The sequence below is a fragment of the Hemiscyllium ocellatum genome, chromosome 3, assembly GCF_020745735.1.
Source record: "Hemiscyllium ocellatum isolate sHemOce1 chromosome 3, sHemOce1.pat.X.cur, whole genome shotgun sequence".
NCBI lineage: Eukaryota > Metazoa > Chordata > Chondrichthyes > Orectolobiformes > Hemiscylliidae > Hemiscyllium > Hemiscyllium ocellatum.
Genome location: NC_083403.1, coordinates 142134458 through 142159957, shown reverse-complemented (window position 1 = coordinate 142159957; position 25500 = coordinate 142134458). Strand labels below are relative to the sequence as shown.

The 25500-nt window shown below is 40.8% G+C and overlaps 1 protein-coding gene across 5 annotated transcripts in view; it reads right to left on the bottom strand.

The window, feature by feature from the left end:
- Nucleotides 1-25500, bottom strand: part of otofa (otoferlin a) — a 446338-nt gene that overhangs the window by 67300 nt on the left and 353538 nt on the right. For 4 of the 5 annotated variants that reach the window (XM_060853972.1, XM_060853981.1, XM_060854001.1 and 1 more), the window contains exons 27-33: nt 23174-23335; nt 17036-17155; nt 14922-15083; nt 12363-12525; nt 8061-8191; nt 5317-5346; nt 1155-1280 (exon numbers count right to left, since the gene is read on the bottom strand). In XM_060853972.1, coding sequence (XP_060709955.1) covers nt 1155-1280; nt 5317-5346; nt 8061-8191; nt 12363-12525; nt 14922-15083; nt 17036-17155; nt 23174-23335 — 894 coding nt within the window. The remainder of the gene's footprint in view (nt 1-1154; nt 1281-5316; nt 5347-8060; nt 8192-12362; nt 12526-14921; nt 15084-17035; nt 17156-23173; nt 23336-25500) is intronic. The other variant, XM_060853992.1, reaches the window with a different exon arrangement.

Here is a 25500-nt window from a genome sequence, read left to right as displayed (position 1 = left end):
CAGCACTCAGCAGCTGATAAAGGAGCAACCATCGTAAACAATATAGATAACAACATAGATAATGTGGCCACCTCCTTGTTAAACATGTCACATGTGTAAAAATACACTTACCAATTTGGAATACACTTCTAATGGCACAGAATTCTGTCCAAATTTGAAACATTGAGACAAAACCCTGTTACTTGACTTGTTCTAGCCCCAGTTATTTTACAGAAGAGGGAATCAACACAGCCCAGCTCCAGTTGGGTAAGAGAGTGGAGATCTTTTTGATAAGATATTTAACTGAGACTCTATCTTTTAAGGAGCTAATTGAAGCAGATTGCAAAAGGAGGCTCACTCCCTGAATTATGGATGGACTCACGTTTACATTGAGATGGCTCTTTATCGAGCCTCATTGTTGACAATATTACATCTTTCTGGTTAACAGCAGTTAGAAATAGTGAGTTTAAACTTGAAATGCAGGAGCTTCATTCCACAGCGAGGCAGTGGATCAGACGTTAATTTTAAAATCAGAGACAGATAAGTTTCTGTATTAGCAGATAGGGGCAAAAGGCAGGTATATGGAGCCCAGCCACAGATCAGCTGTCTCACTAAATGGTGGGACAGATTCAAGGGGTTGAATGGCCTACTTCTTTCCTATGAATATATTTCTTTCAGTTCTCATTGTGACTATTAAATTGTTACTAAGCACATGATTGCAGTGCAGCAATATGTTTGTCTAAGAATTAATCCCTCGCTGTTCACGAATGATATAAAAATTGAAAGTTACCAGACAGTAGGCCTGCTCTCTGATTAGGGAGAGATGGCTGGTGGGGGGTTTAACCTGAGGGTCACTATGCCTCAGGGTGAGGGGAGAGGTCAAGGAGGAGAATCCTTCAGAGGAACCTTAGCTGATGCAGGAATTGAACCCATGCAGTTGTCATTGACCTGCATTATAAACCAGCCATCCAAGTTAACTGACCCTCACTAAAAAGAGAATATAAACATCAACAGTACATAAGTTTCTCAAACTTTAGGTTACGCACTGCTGTAATGTCAGGAGCACTGAAGATCTGATGTTTTTACATTCCTGAAACGTGAATGAATTCTATAATTTTCTCTTTGCATCACAATGTCCCAAAGTCCAGTGAGTAACCCTATAAATCAGTGCATACCTCCATGAGGGTCTCAATGGAGGCAAAATATTTTGACCACCAATCCAGCATGCTCTCATCGGGCTCCTCCTCTTCGATTTCCTCTCCCTTCTTTTTTTTCTTCTTTTTCGATTTCTCATCCTCGTTCTAGAGAGAAGGAGCACACACCCACTGTGAGAAAGGTCACAAGCAGTTGGAGCAATGCAAGTTCTCCGGTTTTCAGTGTCCATTCTTCATGGGGTTATAATGATGTCAAAGAGTGTGGTGCTGGAAAAGCACAGCCGGTCAGGCAGCATCTGAGGAGCAGGAGAATCGACATTTCGGGCATAAGCTCTCCATTGCTGATGAAGGGTTTATGCCTGAAATGTAGATTCTCCTGCCTGATGGGCTGTGCTTTTTCAGCACCACACTCTTCAACTCTGATCTCCAGCATCTGCAGTCCTCACTTTCTCCTTGGGGTTATAATGTCCTCATCATAGAGGCATAAATTTTTATTTAATTGTCTTGGCTGTAATTTTGTTTACTACATGGGAGGAAAGTTAGTCACTCCACTTTATCACTGGAATATTCCGAAACAAAGGAACAGGAGTTGGCCATTCAGCCCATTGAATTTGACTGCTACACAATACACTCATGGCTGATCAAATATTTCAATGTCTTTCATCCATCCAATCCCCGCAACTCTGTACACCACTGGAAATCAAAAAATTATCAATCTCTACCTTAAATATACTCATGATTTGGAGATGCTGGTGTTGGACTGGGGTGTACAAAGTTAAAAATCACACAACACCAGGTTATAGTCCAACAGGCTTAATTGAAAGCTAGTGTGCTTCCAATTAAACCTGTTGGACTATAGCCTGGTGTTGTGTGATTTTTAACCTTAAATATACCCAATCTCCACAGCCATCTTTGGCAATGGGTTCCAAAGGTTCACCTTGGATCTAAACAGTATCCCCCTTATTGTGCCCTGGTTTTAGACTCCTGATCCAGAGGAACCTTTTTACCTGAATCAACCATGTCTATCTCTTCCAGTATTTTGTAATTTTTAGTGATATGACCTCTCATCCTTTGAGGCTCCAGAGAATACAGGCCCAGTTTGCCCAATCTCTCTCCATAGGACAGTCCCGCCTTCCTGGGAACAAGTCTGGTGAGTCTTTGTTGAATTCCCTCTGTGACAACACCTTTCCTTTGATAAGGAGACCAAAATTGCAGACAGTAGAGTCATTGTGTCATGGAAACAGACCTTTCGGCCCAACTCTTCCATGCCGACATGCTTCTCAAATCTAAACCAATCCCATTTGCCTGCACTTGGCCCATATCCCTCTAAACCTTTCCTATTGCTGTACCTGTCCAAATTAATTTTAACTGTTGTATCTGTACCTGCATCCACTACTTGCTCTGGCAGTTCATTCCACATACAAACCACCCTCTGTGTGAGGGTGGTTTAGTCCAACCAAGCTCCTATATAATTGATGCAAGACCTCCATACTTCACGCTCAAATAAAACCCGTTTCAGAACAAAATTGAGAAACTGGTTGAATCCTGGTTATTTGACATCAGTTATTTTCATACACTTCTATATTTGGTTATAAATTAAATTGATCATTCAAAAACAAATCACCATATTTTCCAGCCAAATTTTCAGTATTTTTTATTTCTTTGCCTTATTTGTATTTTAGTTGGGGGCAGGAGAGGATTTTTTTTTCCCACTCTGCTCAACTTTTATCACTGTTACTTTACTCCTGGAACTGCTGTCCTCCCAGCATGGTGAGTGTCCCTACAGCCCCAGTACTGCACCAGTTCAAGATGGCAGCTCACCACTACCTTCTCAAGGGGCAACTAGGGAGGGGTAATAAATGTTGGGCCTAGCCAGCCAGCAGTGCCTGCACCTCAAGAACAAATTAAAAAAAATGTACTTCAGATCTGGCATTCTTCATTAAAACAAACATTTAAGAAAACAATTAATGTTGCAATTTAATACCTTTTAGTCACCATGTTTCATTGTACATGTTCCAAAACAATACTCCTGAGTATGAATAGTAGATCCTCAGTGTGGATTGGTGGGATTGTGCAGAGAGCCCTGAATCTACACTCATATGCAGTTTACACATTTCTACATCCCTTTATATTAGGGACACCTTCAAAATAAGACACTTCCTGTACACAATTCTTCGACACATTATTGATTTCCATTCAGTGAGTATATCTTGCTTTTACAGAAAGTTAGATATTGTACCCAGAGGAGTTTGAGAGTGGAATTTTAACAAAAAGCTAGTCATTGCCCTAGTCATTGAATTTCACCAAAAATAACGAAGTGTACAGTTTGGAGTGACGGCTGTCCCTGGTGGAGTTTGTATATTGCTCCATAACCTACTGCTATTGAAAGCAGTTAGGGCGATAACTTAATAGTACAATTTATTACTTTTGTTTGTAACTGCTGCACTGCACCCAATTCTTTGAGAGACGCAGCTACTATATAAATAAATTCTGGCAGCCCATCATTACTAGGGAAACACAACGCCAAGGCCAACGTGTTCAGGGTCTTTGGTGAAATCTGAGGACCTGACACTTTTATTTCTGTTTTACTTCCTGGGCTATCAGGGGAAATGTGATAGCTTCCTCTGGTGGCAGTTAACAGTACTGCAGCATGATGGGCATGAAATTGGTGAATGGCCCCATTACCCAGAGTACTACCCAGGATTTCACTGACTCCCCAGACACAGGAGAATTACTGGAAATTCTTCAATAGTAGCAGTATTAGAGGCAGTACAATTCAAAATATTTACTTAAAATATATTCTTCATGTGTATTAGAGTCAGAGCATTGCCCTACTTACTTTTAGGAAGGCCAGGCACATCCTGTTGCACTCAGACAATAGGAAGGTCTTGTCTTTAATCCCAGTGGCAGACATCCTGCCTAGGGATACCTGCCTGCCATTCCGAGTTTGACAGCTCCAATAAATGGTCACACATACACACTACAGGGACGAATCTGTGGCTTATGCTCGAAACGTCGAATTCTCTATTCCTGAGATGCTGCCTAACCTGCTGTGCTTTGACCAGCAACACATTTGCAGCTGTGATCTCCAGCATCTGCAGACCTCATTTTTTACTCGAATCTGACATCCTTCCAAGGTCCAGAGATCAGTGATGATGAAAGTGGCTCATAGGTGGGGTCATGAGGTGGTCAGTGTCAAGGGTAGGAGAGGAGTTGGCTTTCGGCAGTGCATTTGAATTATTTGATCTCAAACATGCTGAGTTCCCATCCGTCACTGAGTTAATAAGAGGGGATAAAACCCTGAAGCGAGTATTAACAGACCACAATTAGCAGTGATGTATGAAAGTCATCCACAGGATTCAGTGGGAAAGGAGATGGGGAATTGGCAGGATCTACACCTGATTAAATTCCCCTCTCTTCTTCTAACAGCCCACTCCTCCCCACCCCATGGGGTAGGACACAAGATTTCGCCCAGCTGGTCTGTTTATATAGATAGCTAATATTTGCCCAAGTGTCACAGAAGACTATCCTAGTTTGGTTTTCAAATATACAAGCCAATATAATAACCACAATAAAGACTGGGTCCAGGACAGCACCAAGATTGAATTCATTAAAAAGAGGAGACAGGAGAAGTGAAAGGCAATGTTTGGTGATGTCTAGCTTGGGTTTTGGTCACTTGAAGATTGTAAGGAAGAAGGGAAAAACAATGTGCTGAAGAACCCCAGAGATTTGCAATCCTGGAAAAGTGTGAATTAGAGCAGAAGATGGAGCAATCAATCTTGGTTTTAATGTATTGAGGTGATAAGGAGAAGAAAGTGAATGAACAAAGCTCAGAGCAGGAAAAGAATGTTTACCAAATAATGATCAATAAAACAGATCGTTGGCAGTGAGGAGAAGAGCTTGTTTCTTAGATTACAAACTGGGTTTTGCATCTCTTCTAGTTGTGTACAATATTTGGGAGTATCATCTTCCCATGTTATATAGGATGCATAATAGATGGGAGCACCACCTTCCCAGATGATACCCGTTTGGGGGAGGGGACAGTCATGTCATAGACAGACTTCTGGAGAGTTTACTATTAATGGGAAAAGACTGTTTCCTAATCAGAATTGTTCAAAGAATGCGTCCCTTTACAGTGCTGTGGCATTTGATGGTTTATCATGATTACAATATTCCAACTTACCGCATCAACCTTAACAACAGCATCAGAATTCTGTCATCAAGTGGGAACAAAAAAAAACAAATGAGATGATGTCAGCATCACAAAACTAATAGCACAAAGACCATGAAATACTGTCTCCATTTCGATCAGAAATGGAGCAAGAGAACATTGAAGAAACACCAATCATGTGGACAATAAAAGAGTTTTATGATTTTAGAAAACAACAGCTTCACAAAAAAATGCTAAAATAAATTAAAATGAGAAAAGCATACAAACATGCTTATTAATATCACATCTTGGAGGGGCTTGGCTGTTCAAAACCCAATGAATCCACTTTCCGACAACATGAATAGACGTGGTTCTCATATCTTGCTGCTGTCCTGTAAAGAGCGCTAAGTGGACCCTCAGATCAAATTGACAGCAGCCAGTTGGTGAATCTGACAGCAAAGGGCTGAACTCCACCAAGTTGGATGGAGAATGTCACGTGCACACACATCTCACTTCAGCTGATTTCCCTAATGTTTATGTACGGGTACAAATGCATCAATATTTTTCTGGTCAGCAATCTCATCCATTAAAGTAGCAGCATGCATCCTAATGCTCCTGCCCTGCCAATGCATTGACAGACATGGGTGTGTGAGATTCTGTCTCTGATTTTGACTCTGGCCTGACGTGCTTGCTAATGCCTGTTGAGCATTGTATGCACAGGACCATGGCACAGACTGTGACCCAATCCTGTGTGGGCCCACTGATTGTTCACCCACTTTATTTCTGAACTAAGACAGTAATTGCTTCTCTGAAGGTTGGTCCCCTGTCTATGACATATTGCACAGCACAAGTCACTGGATTCAACAGTAGCATTTTTACTTAGAACATAGACCATTTCAGCACAGTACAGGCCCTTCGGCCCTCGATGTTGCGCTCACCTGTGAAATTAATCTGATGCCCATCTAACCTACATCGTTCCATTATTACCCATATGTATGTCCAATGACCATGTAGATGCCCTTAACGTCAGCGAGTTTACTACTGTTGCAGGTAGGCCGTTCCATGCACCTACTACTCTCTGAGTGAAGAAACTACCCCGATATCTGTCCTATATCTATCACCCCTCAATTTAAAGCTATGTCCCCTTGTGTTAGCCTTCACCATCTGAGGAAAAAGGCTCTCACTGTCCACCCCATCTAACCTTCTGATTATCTTATATGTCTCGATGAAGTCACCTCTCAACCTTCTTCTCTCCAATGAAAACTGCCTCAGTTCCCCCAGCCTTTCCTTGTAAGATCTTCCCTCCATAGCAGGTAACATCTGAGGAAATCTCCTCTGAACCCTTCCCAAAGTTTCCACATCCTTCTTATAATGTGGTGACCAGAACTGTAGACAATACTCCAAATGTGTCCTTACAGGTGCGGTCTTGTACAGCTGAAGCATGATCTTGTGGCTTTACTTCTTTACACATCAATGGATTTTGAAAGCTTTGACCCATCAGTCTCAATACCACAGAACACAAATGGACTTAGTCTGCTAATAGTGAGAGTCTGCTAATAGACTCAGAGTCTGCTAATAGAGTGAGAGTCTGCTAATAGACTCAGAGTCTGCTAATAGACTTAGAGTCTGCTAATAGAGTGAGAGTCTGCTAATAGAGTGAGAGTCTGTTCATAGAAGGAGGGCAAGCCACTTGAATGGTTTGTTAAGACCGCAAGTACAAACAGATTCATTCTGCAGTCCTAAGTTGATTTTTAAATGATGTGGAGGTGTCGTTGTTGGACTGTGGTAGATAAGGTCAGAAGTCACATGACACCACGTTATATTGCAACAGGATTAATTGAAATCACAGGCTTTTGAAGCGTTGTCCCTTCATCAGATGAAATGTCTTTGCCCGACAAAGGAACAGCGCTCCGAAAGCTTGCGATTTCCAATAAACCTGTCGGACTCTCACCTGCTGTTGAGTGACTTCTGATTTTTACACAAGTTGGAACACAAGACAGTACAGTTTAAAATTGCAATTCATAAGTATGCATGAACATTTGCATGTTGTACCTTTAAAATGAATATTAATGTGGCTCTCAATCATACGTACAAGTGTTCGTATGACTGATATTTGTAAACCAGGGACGGCCTATAAGTATACGTGTGATAGCCACAGGTTAGAGAGCTACTGACCAACAACGGGAGCTGCAGTGATCATGAAGACCCCGGGGAGAGTTCCTGTTCCTGCTGACGCACAATGTTGGCTGAAACAGTGTCCTACCTTATGGAGCCCTGATGACCTGTCCTCCCTGTCCATCTTCCTTCCCAGCTATCTGCTCCACCCTCCCCACCAACATATCACAATTACCCCCACCTGTATCCACCTACTGCCTTCTCCCCATCCCCACCCCCACATTTATCTCTCCGCTCCCCCCTCCCCAACATTCCTGATGAAGGGCTTATGCCCGGAATGTTGATTATCTTGCTCCTCGAATGCTGCCTGTCTGCTGTGCTTTTCCAGCACCACACTCTCGACTGACTCTCCAGTATCTGCAGTCCTTGCTGTCCCTTACCTTGGGGAGCTGTCAATGCCTACCTTCATTTCACAATCCCATTGCACAAAATAGTAGTGACCTTTAAATTACGTGTAGGAGTCTGATTTAAATACATTTAAGGTTGTCCTGTGTCTCCATGGTGATATGCCCCATTTTCCATGATTACAGCATGTTCCCATGCATTTTGTTCCTGAATACCCATTAATCTTCTCTTGCTTGCTGGGATCAGTTCATACTCACAGCTTCCAGCTTGACAACAGTTTCCATTTTCTTCACTGGAACCTCTGTTTCCATGTTAACGTTGATATCCCCTGCAGGGCGAAAGAGTGGACCTCCATTTGCCAGTGCTTGGTATCCATGCATTAGTTTCGCTGAACAGAAACCAGGGGAAATCCAGAGGACAGGGACAGGCAGAAATAGACAAGGACAGAAGAAAGGGAGAAAAACATGAGAATATGGTGGAAATTACATCAGAGGTTAGAAACGAGGCAAAAGTAAATAGCTGACAGAATGTAGGAAAAGTTTCCATCTCATTGATTTGTGATGAAATACATGCCATCCAGACAAGAGGAAGTTTTATTGTTACAACTTGATAGCCACCTATCTCTTTCACAGCTTTGACAAAGGGTCAGTTAGACTCGAAACATCAGCTCTTTTCTCTCCTTACAGATGCTGCCAGACTTGCCGAGGTTTTCCAGCTTTTTCTCTTTTTCGGTTATCGCTTTCACAGCTTTGTTTTCCTTTCAGGGTGGATTTTTTTTCTGCTGTTGAGCAGATGGTGGAGCTTCATGCTCAGAGGTGGAGGATCAGGCGTATTCTTCAGTACAGGAGCCACCCAAGAGGTCATAGGGCATCCTTACCTACAGTCCAGACAGGTTCCTAAATTTCCTTGCATACACTTCAGTGCATGCTATAAAACATAGAGGACAGCATTACAGAGCTTCTCTTACCTCAGTGCACTAAGATAGGATTGATGTATCTTTTTCAAATATGTAAATGATCAGATTCAAACACCATGAAACAGATCCTATGATTTTAAAGGTAGAGTCCCTGATGGGTAAACCTCTTTTGAAAGTTGCATTGGTTCCAATGGAGCTACCTCAGCAGCCAGTTCCAGCAGGGAGTGCCAAGGGAGGCTGACTCCTGGTGGCACTGTTGGACAGTGGCCAGCTGTTTGACTGGCAGCTCCTGGATGGGGGATCCTTCTCAACCTGAGCCAGTTTACAGGAAGACAGCCAGAAAATCAAGTCAGAGCTTGGCAGGGCGAGGAGACACACTCACTTGAGACTTCTCCGTCAAAGGAGTGAGGCCACTACCTCTGCATACAAATCTGGCCTCTAACCTTTTCTATAATTTCCCAACATAAAATTAAGTAAATGTAAGCAAGCTCTGTACTGAAACGCTAACGTGACTTTCTAAAATTTATACTAAAATAGAAATTTCTTTCCAAGGTGATGAATGTATTTGCTGCACTCCCATCTAAATACTCACATCACCTATCTGGGGAAAATGTGTTGATATCTCTTACTGTAATTCATTCTTCTAACATAGTGAAATTCAATGATAATCCAAGTACATTCCTCAAGGGTTTGGCTGAAGTGACCATCTGTTGATACTATGGCCTGAAAATTTGATGCTTTGAATTTGGTTTGAAGCAGTCAGACAGAGGTGGTGCAAAGAACCATTTAGTGCAGTCAGTTACAACCCCAGTTTCCCTCCTTGAGGTGCATTACTGGGGAGACACAAACTCTGAACCCAACTTCCTGTCCAGGTGTGAAATAATTGAGCAAGTTTCATAGCAAGGCTCCAGAAACAAACATGGGGCCAGATTCCTGACCCAATTGGCAGGGAAGACTTTGCACACTACTGTTTCCCTGAATGCTAACCTCAACTCCTTCAGTGAGCTCTCTCTGAGACCCCCATTTCAATATTTTGGTAATCTCCCCGTGGTATGTCCATAATGGACATGAAAGAGAAATGAGTGGAACACTTGCTCCTGTGCTCCATGTAACATGCTGTGGTGAAGTGCTGAAGGTCTCCTTTGCTGTCATAGCAAGTTTGGTCACTGGGAACACACTTTTGCTTTGGCACTGATGTCATTTCAATTCATCTGAAATTGCATTTTTCATGGAACCCCAAATATTATCCATGATGACTGAAACTGTTCAATGTTATCCACGACAGTGAGAAACCGGAGGAGGGCTACACTGAACAGAATTGGAGGTTACAGGATTCCATTTTGTCCTCTTATGTTAAAGAAATAAATAATTAATTGGATATGATTTTGGCTTTGTACGTGATAAGTTTGAGGTTTTGGAAATCCCTGACTGACACACATCCCAGCTGTTTATATTGAGCGCAAACCCTTACCTGGACCAGTTGGCATGTATTTAAGAAAGCAATAAAGGAAGATAGAAATGTAGTATGGGGAGCCATTGAAAATACAGTGGAAACCAATTAACACAAGACCGGATTGTTTTTCAGTCGCTCCTGCTTTGTCCAATTTGCAATGAACTCATTAATTTCTTTAACCATGTTAATTGTTTAAGTTTTCCAACAAGAATTGAAGATTGTTACAATTAACGTCTCTTATTGCACTCACTAATAATCTGATTATAGATAGGATTTTTATACATTAGAATTGTTTTAATGGTCTGTGGATATGAGGTAGGGTGAATTTCTATGAATAGAGAAATATAGTTAATTGTTCACCCAAATTTAGGAATTCTATGAAGCAGATGGAAATCCAAGTTATTGCTAAAACATGTACAGTTTTTACTGTCAACAATAAACTCATAATGTCAAGAAATGAAACCCTCTCTTAGTGAAATGTATTACAAGTTAAAATGGAATACATATTAAAATATATATTGGAAGGAAATATAATTACAGTTGCACAAAATAGAAGGCAGATTGAATATAAAATATTTAACAATAAAAGTTAAAGCAAAATCAGACAGCTTGGTAAATTCTTCTGATATGTTAATCTTGCCGTTAAAATGGAAAAGATAAAGTCATAGAGTGATACAGCACGGAACCAGACCCTTTGGTCCAACCAGTTTATGCTGACCATGTTCCCAAATTAAATTCCCACATCTCTGCAACTCTTTCCTGTTCATGAACTTATCTAAAAGTCTTTTAAATATTCTAACAGTACCTGCATCTGGTGGTTCATTTCACACATGAACCACTCTCTGTGTAAAACAGTTGCCCCTCATGTCCTTTCTAAATCTTTCTCTTCTCACCTTTAAAACGTATCCCCTGACTTTGTACTCCCCTACTCTAGGGAAAAGGACGCTTTCATTCACTTTATATCTGCCCCTCATGGTTTTATAAGTCTTGATTTGCTCACCCCTCAACCTCCTATACTCCAGTGAAAGAAATCCCAGCCTATCCAGCCTATTGTGATAACTCAAACCCTCCATTCTTGGCAACATCTTGGTAAATAGTTTCTGAGCTCTCTCCAGTTTAATAATATCCTTCCTATAGCAGGCAAATCAGAACTGTAGACAGCACTCCAGAAGAGACCTCACCAATGTTTTGTACAATCTCAACATTATATGCCCACTCAGACACTCAAAGTTCTGAATTTACAAATTTATAATTATAAATTTAAATAAATTTATCAAGGAATTAATAAAACAAGTAAAATAGAAGAGAAGTTGTCCATGTTTATTCAGGATGAATGACGTGGAGGGGACAAACACAACCTAGTATTAGATAAGCAGTCTGGAAAATGTCTACAGTCTCCCTCATTTCAACACGAGATGAGCATCTCCCTCTGCCTTGGAGATAGGTTTCTATTTCCCAGACTGGTTTATTTTTGTTTAGAAAATTGGATTAATAAAGCAATCCAACCAGAGGCAAATGTAATGAGGAAGATGTATTCTGAAGGTGGGTTTGCAAAGTTGCAAGGAATGACTTGTAAGAATTATAGTTAGTCTTTTGGTGCTATAGAACATGAATTTTAATGAAAAAAGACACATTTTGTCAAGATTTTTTATCTTGCACTCATCAGAATGATTGGACAAGAAAAACAAAAGTAAAGAGAAATTTCCCACTGTATGAGAGAAAAGAGTTGAGTGGTTGGAAAGTGGACTCTGATTGGTAGAAGTGTTGCCATGGTAAATGCACCAGTTAATAATGACTGACATTTAACTGTAAACTTTTGTTCAAATTTTAAACTTAGGTAGGCGACTGTGATTGGTCAAGGCATTGTCCTGATTCAGAGATGAATCGTTCCTAATGAAGGGCTTTTCCTGAAATGTCGATTCTCCTGCTCCTTGGATTCTGCCTGACCTGCTGGGCTTTTCCAGCACCTCACTCTCAACTCTGATTCAGAGACAAATAATTTGGTTTAGAATCTGGTCCTGTAAAGCTAGTTTCGTGAGTGATGTTAATTGTATACATACATTAAATACACATCAGAGACACCTTTCCAGGAGATGACTCTAAGAAAAAGAGAGCTATCAGAAAGGTAATGACTGGATAAGGTACGATAAGTTGCTACATGTTTGAGAAAGGTCTTGCGTTTTGGTGTACCTGCATTCACCCAGTTCTGAACTTTATTCTCCGGTGGTCGGTAAATGAACTTTCTCAGGGAACCAACAGCATGTGAACCAACCAGGGTGTACCTGCCGAATGCACGGCAGTCTACCACACGGATATTAAGAGGAGGGTGAAGAAGTTCATTTTCAGGCAGATCCTGTAAACAACATGACAGAACAGTGTTAAGAGGAAGAATATGTTTGCCATATCAGAGAATAAAGTTAACTTAACAGGTCAGGTAGCAGGTGTGCAGAGAAAACAGAGTGAATGTTTTGGGTCCAGTGATCCTTCAGACTTCAAGACATTACCCAAAATGTTAATTCTGATTTGTCTCTGCAGTGCTGCTGAGTTATAAATTCTGATTTTTTTTAGATTAGATTACTTACAGTGTGGAAACAGGCCCTTTGGCCCAACAAGTCCACTCTGACCCACCGAAGGGCAACCCACCCATACCCCTACATTTACCCCTTACCTAACACTACGGGCAATTTAGCATGGCCAATTCACCTGACCCGCACATCTTTGGACTGTGGGAGGAAACCGGAGCACCCGGAAGAAACCCACGCAGACACGGGGAGAACGTGCAAACTCCACACAGTCAGTCGCCTGAGGCGGGAACTGAACCCGGGTCTCTGGCGCTGTGAGGCAGCAGTGCTAACCACTGTGCCACCCATTTGTTTGATTTCAAGCATCTGCTGTTCTTTGTTGTCTTTTTAAATAATATTAATTTAACAGACAGTAACATTGGTGCAGTTATTACGGTTCTCATATCACAATACATCACTGAGATTCGACTTGAGCACTGAGTGATACAGCTCATCTCTGTAGCAATCTCCTTGGAAAGAAATGTTAACTTCCACTTGTAGCCATTACCACAAATCAATTGTTGGAACTGCTCCCAAGGAAAATGTATGAGAGACAGGGGTGAATAAAGATTGAAGTGAGAATACTCTGGGTTTTAGCTGGCATGACATTCTTTATACTTTCCTGCACCACAACCAAATAATATTTAGACCAGAAGATGTGGGAGCAGAAGTCTGTACTGCCCTTCAATGAGATAGTGGCTGATGTGATAACCCTCAACTCCACTTTCTTTTCCTTTCTCTATAGCTCTTGATTCCCTTACTGAATAAAAATCTACATATCTCAACACGGAATGATTCAGCTTCAACAGCCCTGTGTGGTAAAGAATTCCACGGAATCACTGCTGTCCGAGACAAGAAATTTCTCCTAATCACTGTCTTCAACGTGAACTCCCTTATTCTGAGTTTATGCCTTCTAGTCCTAGACTATCCCACAAGGGGATACACCTTTTCACATTTACCCTGTCAGTCCCCAAAAGAACCCCTGTGTCCAGTCAGGTTGCTTCTCATTCTTTTAAATTCCAATGAGAACTGGCCCAACCTAATCAATTTCTCCTCATAAGACAGTTTCTCCAAACCCAGTATCATTCTACTGACCATCGTCTGGTTTACCTGCCATGCCAGGATATCTATCTGTAGATATGATTTGGAGATGCCAGTGCTGGACTGGGGTGTACAAAGTTAAAAATCACACAACACCAGGTTATAGTCCAACAGGTCTAATTGGAAGCACTCGCTTTTAGAGTGCTACTCCTTCATCAGGTGGCTGTGGAGTATAAGATGGTAAGACACAGAATTTATAACAAAGGTTCACAGTGTGATGTACCAGTGTGATGTATCAGTTATATCGTACTGTAAGCTTTTGCTATGAATTCTCTGTCTTACAATCTTATACTCAACAACCGCCTGATGAAGGAGCAGCGAAGGCTGGGCCCAGTATATGGAAAGAATTTGTTATTTTTCCTGGCCATTGGGCAGATGAAAAACAAAGAGTAATTCTCTTGACAGTTTGTGGACCCACAGCTTTCTTGGTTATTAGGAGACTAACTTTCCCTGAGGTACCAGATATTAAATCCTTTCAAGAACTGACAGATTTAGTTATGGAATACTATGACTCCAAGCCTCCTCTAATTCTGAGATGCTATTGGTTTTACTCAGCAGTTCAAGAACTGAGAATCAACATCTGGATTTTTGACAAGGTTAAGATGACTGGCAGAGGCATGTGACTTTGGTTTAACCCTTAATGAGATGCTAACAGACCTTTTGGTATGTGGGATTAATGATGTAACAATGCAAAATCTACTAGCTGAAACCCAACTGGACTTCAAACAGGCACTGCAACTGACCTCAGCATTGGAAAATGTGGCAAGTGAAACATGTGAGTTGCTACTAGTCTCTTGTACTAGTGGAAATACCTTGTCCACAAAACTCTATCTAGGCTACTCAGTATTCTGTAAATTTCAAAAATTGCGAACATGTTAATGAAGAACAACTTTAATCATGGAGCTTGTTTGCTTAAAGTTCAAAATAGGATGATTAAACTATGAATAGTCAATCTCTGTCACCACCTCATTCAAGTCAACTCTTTGAAATAAGAGAATGATGTGATTAAGGCAGAAAATGGGGCATGTGATATACAGTCCACACAGCTCTATATAAAACATTGACATTCAAGACAGTCAGTCCTTACCACTTCAAAGTACTTGACCAAAGTGCTGAAATTTGGATTTTTCTTGTAATTCTGAATGACTGCGGACTGCACACCCTTCCCAGCACATTCAATGTCAACCCGTGGCCTATCAACCTGTGCCAGATTCACACGCTTCAGATCCCTCAGACCCCAAAAGAGAATCTGTAAAAAATAACAAGAGATCTTCTACATCAAGGCAAATGGGTATGTAAGGAGAAATAATGTTGTCCTATTGCTCCAGGTCAGATCTTAAGACTCTGTTTGATATATTCTCATAATCAGATTTCAGGCTTGTGTTTAAATCACATATGAGATCTTCATTCAATCCAAAGGTCATTTCTACTCTTTAATATTTGGTGAGCACAGTGAAGAACAAAGATGAAGCATTACTACTTATGCCTGAAATAATTTGGTGCTTAATTCTATTCTGACACAGATTAGATAAGCAATGCTTTTTAAATTTTAAAAATGTGCTAGAGAACTTCAGCAGGTCTGACCACATTTATGGAGAGAGAAACAGGGCGTACAAATTTGATTTTTCTTCAGAACTGCTCCCGATGAGGAAACATTCTCTTTACATCTCCCCTGTGAAGATTCCTCAGGATTTCATATGTTTTAATCAAATCATTTCTAAACTCCAGCAATATAAGCCTAGCATGTTCAGTCTGATCTCATGACTAACTTCTCATTTCAGCTATTAGGCTGGTAAACCTTTTCTGAATAACCTTCAATGCATTTACATCCCTGCTCGATATCTATTGGTGTGTTTCTCAGACTATCTGATATTGGGCCTTAGTTATGGGACTGACTCATGTTCTACTGCACAGTCCCTCAATATTCCAATGTGTCAAACTATTGGGTGGACTCAACTTCTAATCATTTACCCACGACCCCTCCCAATCCCTCCTCTGCCCCACCCCCACCACCGCCACTGACTAAATCTGTCAGAAAGATTACTTCCCTCATTTGTACAGAATTTGTATTTGTACAGAAAGCCGGCAGATTGTGATCCACCATCTAAACTGTGCATTAGGAATTTTTAGGAAGACCTTTCACTCTTAACCAGTCCACCTACCATGTGGTTGATTCCCTGTGTGTAATCAGGTCAAACAATGATGACTGTAAACACAACAAATGCTACCCCTGTGATTTTCCATGTAATAGTCTTGTGGCTGTAATAGTGCTGAGGCTGTCAACACTTACTGCCATTTCTCTGGCAAACTGACTGAAATCGCTGGCATCTGTAAATGCACAGCTAGACACTGAAATCCTTAGGTTCTTATCAGTGATACCCTGCTCCTCAACAGGATGGACTGTTGTAATCTCAGATGTAATCAATGCAGAATTAGTGATCTGTCATGAACATCAACAATCTCTCTGTAAAATCCAATGGAAATGTTAAACCCTACTTGATCAGGCATAACTCATTTTTAGCAACATACTAACTCATCACTGAACTCTGCTCCTGTAAAACTGATTTATACAAATATGGCATTTCATTCCATTAGATGGACATTGGAATATAGCTTATATTTTAAAATAAATCATTGTTTCCTGCCAGTCAGACCCAAATAATGTCCTCATCACTGTGTGCTGGCACTGTACTGGAAACACAATTGGATGCTATGTGATTGTTACTCCCCTTGCTGTCTCATTTCTGTTCTCTCCTGCACCCCATTCTTCTCTTTCTGTACCACCCCTCTCTCCATGCTGCCCTATTCTCCCTCCACTTGCCACTTTGGTTCCCATACTGCTTGCTATCCCTTGCTGGCTTTGGTACATGAATGTTGCAAGGTGACATCCCAAATGATCCTTAATCTCAATCTTAATGTCCCAATCTTTATGCTGCTTTCAGAACAATAATTAAACTGTGGGAAATTATTCCTATTTTTTTGTCTGCCCTGCAGAGTGAGAGTTCTTCAGTTAGATGAGGCTGCCTGCACTATTGCTGAATTCTGTGATGTTGCAGTTGAAGAAGCCTATGTTCAGGAACTCCCTAGATCCTCACAGGCAGCTTGTATCGAGGTCAGTCAGGTGTGTGCTGCATTGCTTTGTTGCTGACTACACAATCCAGGCCAGTGCAGTGTCTGGAACATGATGAAAGGGTTTCCCACCTCAATCCTGTACTTGCTCAGCACAGGCCGGATCCCCTTCGGTACCGGGAGAATCGGGCCACGCTCAGAGTCTGTTGGACCATCAATTGGTGGCAGATTATGTTTTCCCAAAGGAGGAATCTGCATTGAAAAGTAAAAGTATGCATAAGTAATTTTTAAAGGAAACATCTGAGATGATCTGTCTGCAACACCTCCACCCCCCCCCCCGCAAATATAAATGAAAGAAAAAGCAGCATCTGCAGTTCTTTTGCAAATCTCCACATTAACAAAATCAGTGAAACTTAATATTGCCTCTGAATTGGGAAGTGGGTCACAATAAAATCATTTTCTTCGTCTCAAAGGTGAGGCAAGAACATAAACCATTTCAAAAGGCATCCCCAACAAGTCCACACCGACCCGCCACCCACTCATAACCCTACATTTACCCCTTACCTAACACTACGGGCAATTTAGCATGGCCAATTCACCTGACCTGCGCATCTTTAGACAGTGGGAAGAAACCCACATAGACACGGGGAGAATGTGCAAACTCCACACAGTCAGTCACCTGAGGCGGGAATTGAACCCAGATCTCTGGCGCTGTGAGGCAGCAGTGCTACCCACTGTGTCACAGTGCCACCCACTGTATCCTAACAACAAATGACAATACCACACAGGAACAGGCTCTTCAGTCCACCAAGATGAAACATAACTTTTCTATGACCTCAACCGAAAAAAACATCTGGGAGACAGTTTGAAAGAGGGAAAGAGGTTACAATTGTGAACTTCTGTTATGTATTGGTTCACCTCTTCAAACCTTGGCTCTCACCATCTGGGTGCACAACAACAGCGAGTGCTTGGGAATCACATCACCTTTAAGTTTCTCTCCAGGCCACACACTATATAGACTTAGGGTATGTGTTATTTGAACAACCAATAGATTTTTGCAGAAGGCAAAGCAACTGTGGTAACTCCTATGAAATCATGCACACACCCAAAAGGATGATTAGCAAAATGCAAGACTAAGGAGTTTCAAGGTAAAATGGGAATGGATGAGATGGATGAGACAGACAGAAAATCATGAATATTCATTAGAATGGTCAAAAAGTGTGGTGCTGGAAAAGCACAGCTGGTCAGGCAGTATCCGAGGAGCAGGAGAGTCAACATTTCAGGCATTCATCAGGAATCGGGTGTATGCCTGAAATGTTGACTCTCCTGTCCCTTGGATGCTGCCTGTCTGGCTGTGCTTCTCCAGCACCACACTTTTTGACTCTGATCTCCAGCATCTGCATCCTCACTTTCTCCTATTTGTTAGAAAGGTTAACTTGGCAAATGAGCTTGTTGCTGGACTCGTCCCTGATTCTAATTAGCGTCAATGTTTTGGTTAAATATTCTGTTAGTAGTCAGGTAGAGGGGACAATAGAAGACAAGGAAGTAACATGGGACTTATGAGGATTTGTGGAGCAAGTAAAAAGATGGCAAATGTTGATAGCCAAATGGAAAGATAGGAAACTTTGTGATCCATAAATTACTTTCAAATAATTAGAATGAAATAAATAACTAATACTTCTAAGTGATACAGTTCTTACTCACTTTGCCATTGGAACAATTAGACTTTTTAAAATTGTGTATATTGTGAATTCACAATCCTCTCATTATCTTCTGTCAAAATGCTAGTGTAAATATTGGATCTAGCACTTGATATCTGCTGATAATATTGCAGAAACCTAAACAGTTGTGCTGACAGCATTCTCCCAATGTTACATGTGGGGTTTATGATCAAAGTGGGCAAAAAATTGGCAAATGGAATACAATATGGAGAAATGTGAAGTGTTCATTTTGGAAAGATCATTTGGATGAGAATTTAGGAGGCATGTTTATTAGGTTTGCGGATAACACCAAAATTTGTGGTACAGTGAACAATGAGGAAGATTTTTGATCAATTGGGTCAGTGGGCTGAGGAGTGGCAGTTAAAGTTTAATTTTGATAAAATATACTTATACAATTAATGGGAGAGCCCTGGGTGGTGGTGTAGAACAGAGACCCTGGGAGACTATAATTCTTTGAAATTTGCATCACATGTAGACAGGGTGGTTACAAAGGTATTTAGCAACTTTGTCTTATTTGCTCAGATCTTTATTTGCTGTAACTCAGTATAGGAGTTGGGAAGTCATGTTGAGGTTGTACAGTATGTTGGTGAGGCTACTTTTGGAGTACTGTGTCCAGTTCTTTTACCCTGTCATAGGGAAGATATTAAATCAGAGAGTGTTCAGAAAAGATTTACCAGGATGTTGCCAGGAATGGACGGTTTGAGTTACTGGAACTTTTTTCCCTGGAGCATAGAAAGTTTATAAAATCATGAGGGGCATAGATATGGTGAATAACAAAGGTGTTTTCCAACAGTGGGTGAATTCAAAACTAGGCATATTTTTAAGGTAAGAGGAGAAAAGTTTAGATTGGGTTGGGATATCTGGTCGGCATGGACGAGTTGGACCGAAGGTCTGTTTCTATGCTGTACATCTCTATGACACTAAAAGGACCTAACTCGCTAACTGTGCCCAATGTCTCATGTTTCAAACCAATATGGAAAGGCAGTGGTGAACTGTGTAGCTATGCAGAGTATAAATTCCTCTACACCCCCCATGATGTACAGGAGAGGCACTGTGCTGGGAAACCAGACTCCCTGGCCTTCTCTTAGTTACGTTCTTGTTGGCAGCTGATTGGCTTCATTTTCAATTCAGTCAGCTGTCCTCTTGGGACATGAAATAAAAATTGGTCATGGGTTCTTGCGAAATTCAACTTTGTTTGAAGGAACATGTCCAAGTTATTTCAAATCACTAATGCACTGCACTGTGACTCTGTCTCTATCTTGCCATCCATAGCTGGCCTTATCTGTTGCTGTTTGATCCAGGAGGTCTCTGGTTGTAAACTGAGAAAGGGGAAGTGCAACAAGTCCTGGGTGCCCTTATACACCAGGCACTGAAGGTGTACAAGCAGGTACAACAGGCCATCACAGTGATAAAAAATATGGTGGATTTCAAACCAAGAGGATTCCAGTAGAGGAACTGGGTGTCTCGCTGCACTTGTACAGACCTTTGAGAGACCACACCTGAAATATTGTGCGCAGTTTTGGTTTCCTTATCTGAGGAAGGATGTACTTGCTATAGAGGGAGTGCACCAAAAGTTTATCAGATTGATTTCTGGACTGACGTCTGAGAAGAGGTTGAATCAGTTAGCGTTATACTTGCTGGAGTTGAGGAGAATGAGGGGAATCTGAGAGACCTATAAAATTCCAACAGAACTTGGAAGGGGACTTGCAGGAAAGCCAATCCGGATGGCCACTCCCAGAACCAGGCATGGCAGTTTAAGCTTAGAGGGTAAACCATTTAGGACTGAGATGAGGAGAAATTTGTTCATGCAGAGGATGGTGAGCCTGTGCAATTCATTACCATAGGAAACAGTCAAGGCCAAAACTGTGCTTTTAAGGAGGAGTTGTGTAAAGCATTTCAGGCTAAAGGGATTGAAGAATGTGCAGAATAAATGGGAACAGGCTGTTGAGTTGGATGATCAGCTATGATCACATTGAATGGCGGACCTGGTTGGAAGGGCACTCATTCTCTATGTTTCTGTGAGTCCCATGTAGGCAAGTACACAATTCCTGTCAGACACTTAGATGCAGAAGTGGGTTCAAATGGTAACAGAGATTATTTTTAATGTTAACAGAAGCAAGTAGATCAATGACCTCATTTAGAAGTGATTAGAAAGATCAAATATGAATGCATTGAGCTCTTTAGTGACCCACAATGTGCTTTCAGAATCATCTGTTTGCATCGCCTGTCCATTGGATGGAGAGTAATCTCAAATTTGAAATGCAATTGTTTCACCTTAATTCTTCACTGGTGATGACTTGAATTAAAAGTCACTGATCAAATAAAGGAATCATCGTCAGTTTACGCAACGTTCTTGTGTTACTTCAAAATAATTTTGTTGCACACAGGGACAGGACACACAATCCCATTGTATTTTCATCTTCCATGTCGTACACACACCACCTCCAGACAGTCTTCAGTTAGAGGAAAGTGAACAAATAAAAAACTGTTTTGTTCTTTTATGATATTAATAGCTGTGTCAATATGTGCTCAATTCATAGGAAGAACACCTGATGTAGAGATGGGGGTTTGGAATACTTGGGAATGATATGGTTTTATTTCCAAGCAGCAGTAAAAATCTCTGTGATACTGCGACCTGAGCTACCTCTCTTCACACTTAAATGAAGCATGATACAAATCAGAGACACAGGTCAGCCAAGTGTTAGGCGAAGGATAAATGTAGGGGAATGGATCTGGGTGGGTCCCTCTTCAGAAGGTCGATGTGGACTTGTTGGGCTGAAGGGCCTGTTTCCACACTGTAAGTAATCTAAATTTTTAAAACAACTTTAGGTGTATTTTCCGGTCTGTGCTGAGTTAGCTGGATGCTATGACTGGATCTTGTATTGGTATTCAGGAGGGGTATAACTTTTATCAAAATGAGATCTGGCAGCAGCTGGGGAGACAGAAACAGAGTTCACATTTCACGTCAATAAACCTTCATAACATGTGAAAGGCCATCAGCCCGAAACACTAACTCTGCTTTCTTTCTGCACAGAAGCTGCCAGACCTGCTGAGTATCTCCAGCACTTTCTGTTTTCATTTCAGACCTCCAGCATGAGCAGGATTTTGCTGTTGTCTTGTGGTGGTGATATCATGTCCAATGCTACAGCAAGGTAGCTTTGTGAAGATCTCCACTGAGTATAGGATTAGACTCACACCATCCTGTGGACAGACTGACAAATGAAGAAAGCTTTGCTGAACTGGGAGACAGATTTGTGAGGGAACCCCAGCATGATCACTACCTTTAAGTAAGGAAGGGAAGATGAAAGTAAATGAGAATAAAATTGGGCCCTTTATCTTCCAACCATGGAGAGAAAAATTAGACCAGCGGAAATAATATACTTATTCGATTATTTGATTTTCCTAGCATTAATTAACAAATTACAAATCGGATTTTGTTGTTAGTTCTAAATGAGAATTCCCAAACTATGAATCTAGGTAGCTGAGCTTTCACTTTGGTCAGTAAAGACTCTAATGCCACTGTCATCCTAGGCCTCCAGCAGGTCAATGAAAAGATCTAGGAGAACATGCTGAAGGAAGCTAAACAAATGTAATCAAGAGTTAAAGAGAAAATGCTGGAAAATCTCAGCAGGTCTGGCAGCATCTGTAAGGAGAGAAAAGAGCTGACATTTTGAGTCTAACTGGCCCCTTTGTCAAAGCTGGCCCCAGACACTCATTTCAGATTAAGCAGCGTTTCGCTTGTACTTCTTTCAATTTGGCCTATTGCATTCGTTGCTCCCAATGTGGTCTCCTCCATATCGGAGAGACAAAACGCTGACTGGGTGATCACTTTGATGAGCACCTTCGGTCTGTACGCAATCCGGTCTCGGACCTTCCCGTGGCTTGCCACTTCCCCACCCAACCTTGCTCCCATGGCCACATGTCTGTCCTTGGCCTGCTGCAATGTTCCAGTGAAGCTCAACGCAAGCTGGAGGAACAGCATCTCATCTTTCGACCTAGGCACGTTACAGCCTGCCGGTCTCAACATTCAATTCAACAACTTCTGACAATTTTATTTCATTTATTTTATTTATCTTCTTTTAACATATTTTTTCACTGTTCTGTACCTCTTATTTCTTGATTGTCTCTCTTTCTCTCGCTCCCCACTCTCTCATCACCTTTTTATCTCCTCTTACCCCTTTGCTACCCTTCTCCCCTGTTTTCCATGTTGCCCCTGCTTCACCCCTCCCCCCCATCCCCCACGTATTTTCTCACATAGCACTGGCTTCAGCCTTGGTCACTCACAGCTCCTAATCTCCCTATAATCTCTCTATGCACTGTCATTATCACCTCTTTATTACTACCTTTGCTTCTGGAGCCACGACTCACCTTCTCTCAGCCTCGTATAAATACCTCCCTATTTCTCCCCTTTTTTTTGGCTTTGACAAAGGGTCAGTTAGACTCGAAAAAAACTTGAGATTTTCCAGCATTTTCTCTTTTGGTTTCAGATTCCAGCGTTGGCAGTAATTTGCTTTTAATCAAGAGTTATTTCCATTCAGGGCAGCATTACCTGCAGGAGTTCAAAAGCAGCTAGCAAGTCTCCAGCAGTGGAATTCCCCCGGTAGATCTGATAATACTCTAGTTGTGGAGGGAAGCGAGGAGGACAATATTCTTCTTCTGCCATCTTCACTATGGGCTTTGCAAATGTTCGACCAATGTACTCCGCTTTTCCCTGCGAAAGGTGCATTTGTTAATAACTACCCAACACAACTGAAGTAAACAGAAATACATGTAGACATCCAGGTTTCCCAGATGGTCTTCTTTGGACAGTACGCAACAACAGACTATGATTTTGACAAGAGTTTCTCAAGAAAAGGACTAACTAACATTTCTGAATGGAACATATCAGGACTTAACACTAATTTCATGCCACAGTTAGATATCTGAATCAATTGAATTACTTTTTTTAAGACTAGCATTATTGCTCATGCATGTCCAATCTGGGAAATGTGGCAATTGGAACTTATGTTATTGTTGAAGGATTTCTATTCACTATATCTGCTACTCCTCTACAGTCCAACTAGATTTCTAATGACATTATCAGATTTATTTGATTATTCTTACCGGATCTATGTCAAACTTTGATGGCTGTTTTATTTGATGTAATGTTGTATTCATAAGATGAAACAGTGATAAGGTTAACCAATGTTATAATTCTTTGTACAATGAACTAAACTTATTAATTCTTTTTACTAAGAACAGAAACATTCAAAAACCTGGAATTTTCCCAAAGAGAGTTCTTCCATTAGTTGACTTAGTGAAATACCGCCTCAAATTAACTTCTAACTATTCGGTTCCTGACTTCATCGGTACCGATTTTATTTTGAGAAATTTATATTTTGATGTCTCCTTTAAAGTGATGATATTGTAATATCAGCATTACTGCAGATTAACTGCAAGTTAAACACACAAGCTACTTCCTTGAATAAAACTAAAATAAGTTCAGTTCACACAACAAATGACTTGAAAGGTATGCTACATCAGATTGTCAATCTGAAAGTTTCTGTTGAAATTCGGTACTCAAGGTCTTTGAATCAAGATGCATTTTCAGATGAGGACAAATAAACATCATGATTGTAAGCATTTTTAAGATGAGTTATTTTACAGCACTAAGTCCCAATGGATAATTCTGTTTGAGAACTTCAGAATAACTAAGCAATGACATGCAAAACCAAAAATAGAACAATATTTCATAGCTAATTACGAAGCATGTTTACACTTGCTATTAATAATATGTGTTAGCATAATCATTTAATCGGCTCTAAGTCACTTTGAACATGATGGTGTCAAGAAAATAAATCCATTCTCTTGGTATTCCTCCATTATTTGCTAATTTTTCTCTGCCTTGCCTTTCCTGAAGCTGCCAATTCTGTATGCCAGCAGCAATGTTTCCAAATAGTTATATTGTGTGCTCTGAAAGGACTAGCTTTGATCTCCTAGTTGTTGGTGATGGAGATACATGGGATGCATTAGTCCATGAGTATGCAGACCATTGGGTTAAATAATTCAGCTTTCACTGCTGGTCCACATTGTCATGGATGCTCAGGTTTAGGCTTTTAGATTTGTTTTGTGCTCGACCATTTTCAAAGAGCAAAATGATAGGAATAAAACATCAGTGAAGATATAAATACCTGTACTAGATTTTGAAATTTGGAGGGGGAGAAAAACAGAAATCACATGAAGTCTTGAATATAATAATCCGAAATGTTTACTTAGTTCAAATATATAGTGCTGTCTGTGACTACACAACTCACAGCAGTAGATTTAAAGATGCAACAGTTTTCATTTGAAACATCAAAGTAAGGGCTAAATGATTTTGTTGTTGCATCTTTTATCTTGAGCTGACTAATCTAGTGAAATTCTATTCTAAAACTACTCAAATCACAGCTATCAGAACAATGCACACTCTACTTAGCCCATAATATACAAGGTGTCCAGCAATAGAGGGAAATTACAAGAAAGCAGAAACATACCATCAGCCTTTACTTACCATCTAAATTATTTATAGTGGGAAAAATTTAAACTTCTAAGAAGCAAAGGTTGAACCACAATGACTTAAAAAAAACATTTTCAGCTCTAAACACACACAGGTTTCAATTTCTCAATTCAAAGTTGTCCTGTATATATCTATTTAACATGGTTACTTGCATAAAAAATGTTCAGTTTCAGCTGAACCATTGTGGAAGGTGATATATAATCATAGAGAATTCCATTTCTCAACACATTTGGTGTGAGGGGAAAGAGGCAGTGCTGGTCTGTCTCTGGTAATGTAATGTCGATCCTGCTAACCGTTCTTACAGAGACTTTGTTGTTCTTTATAAAGGAATCCATGAATTG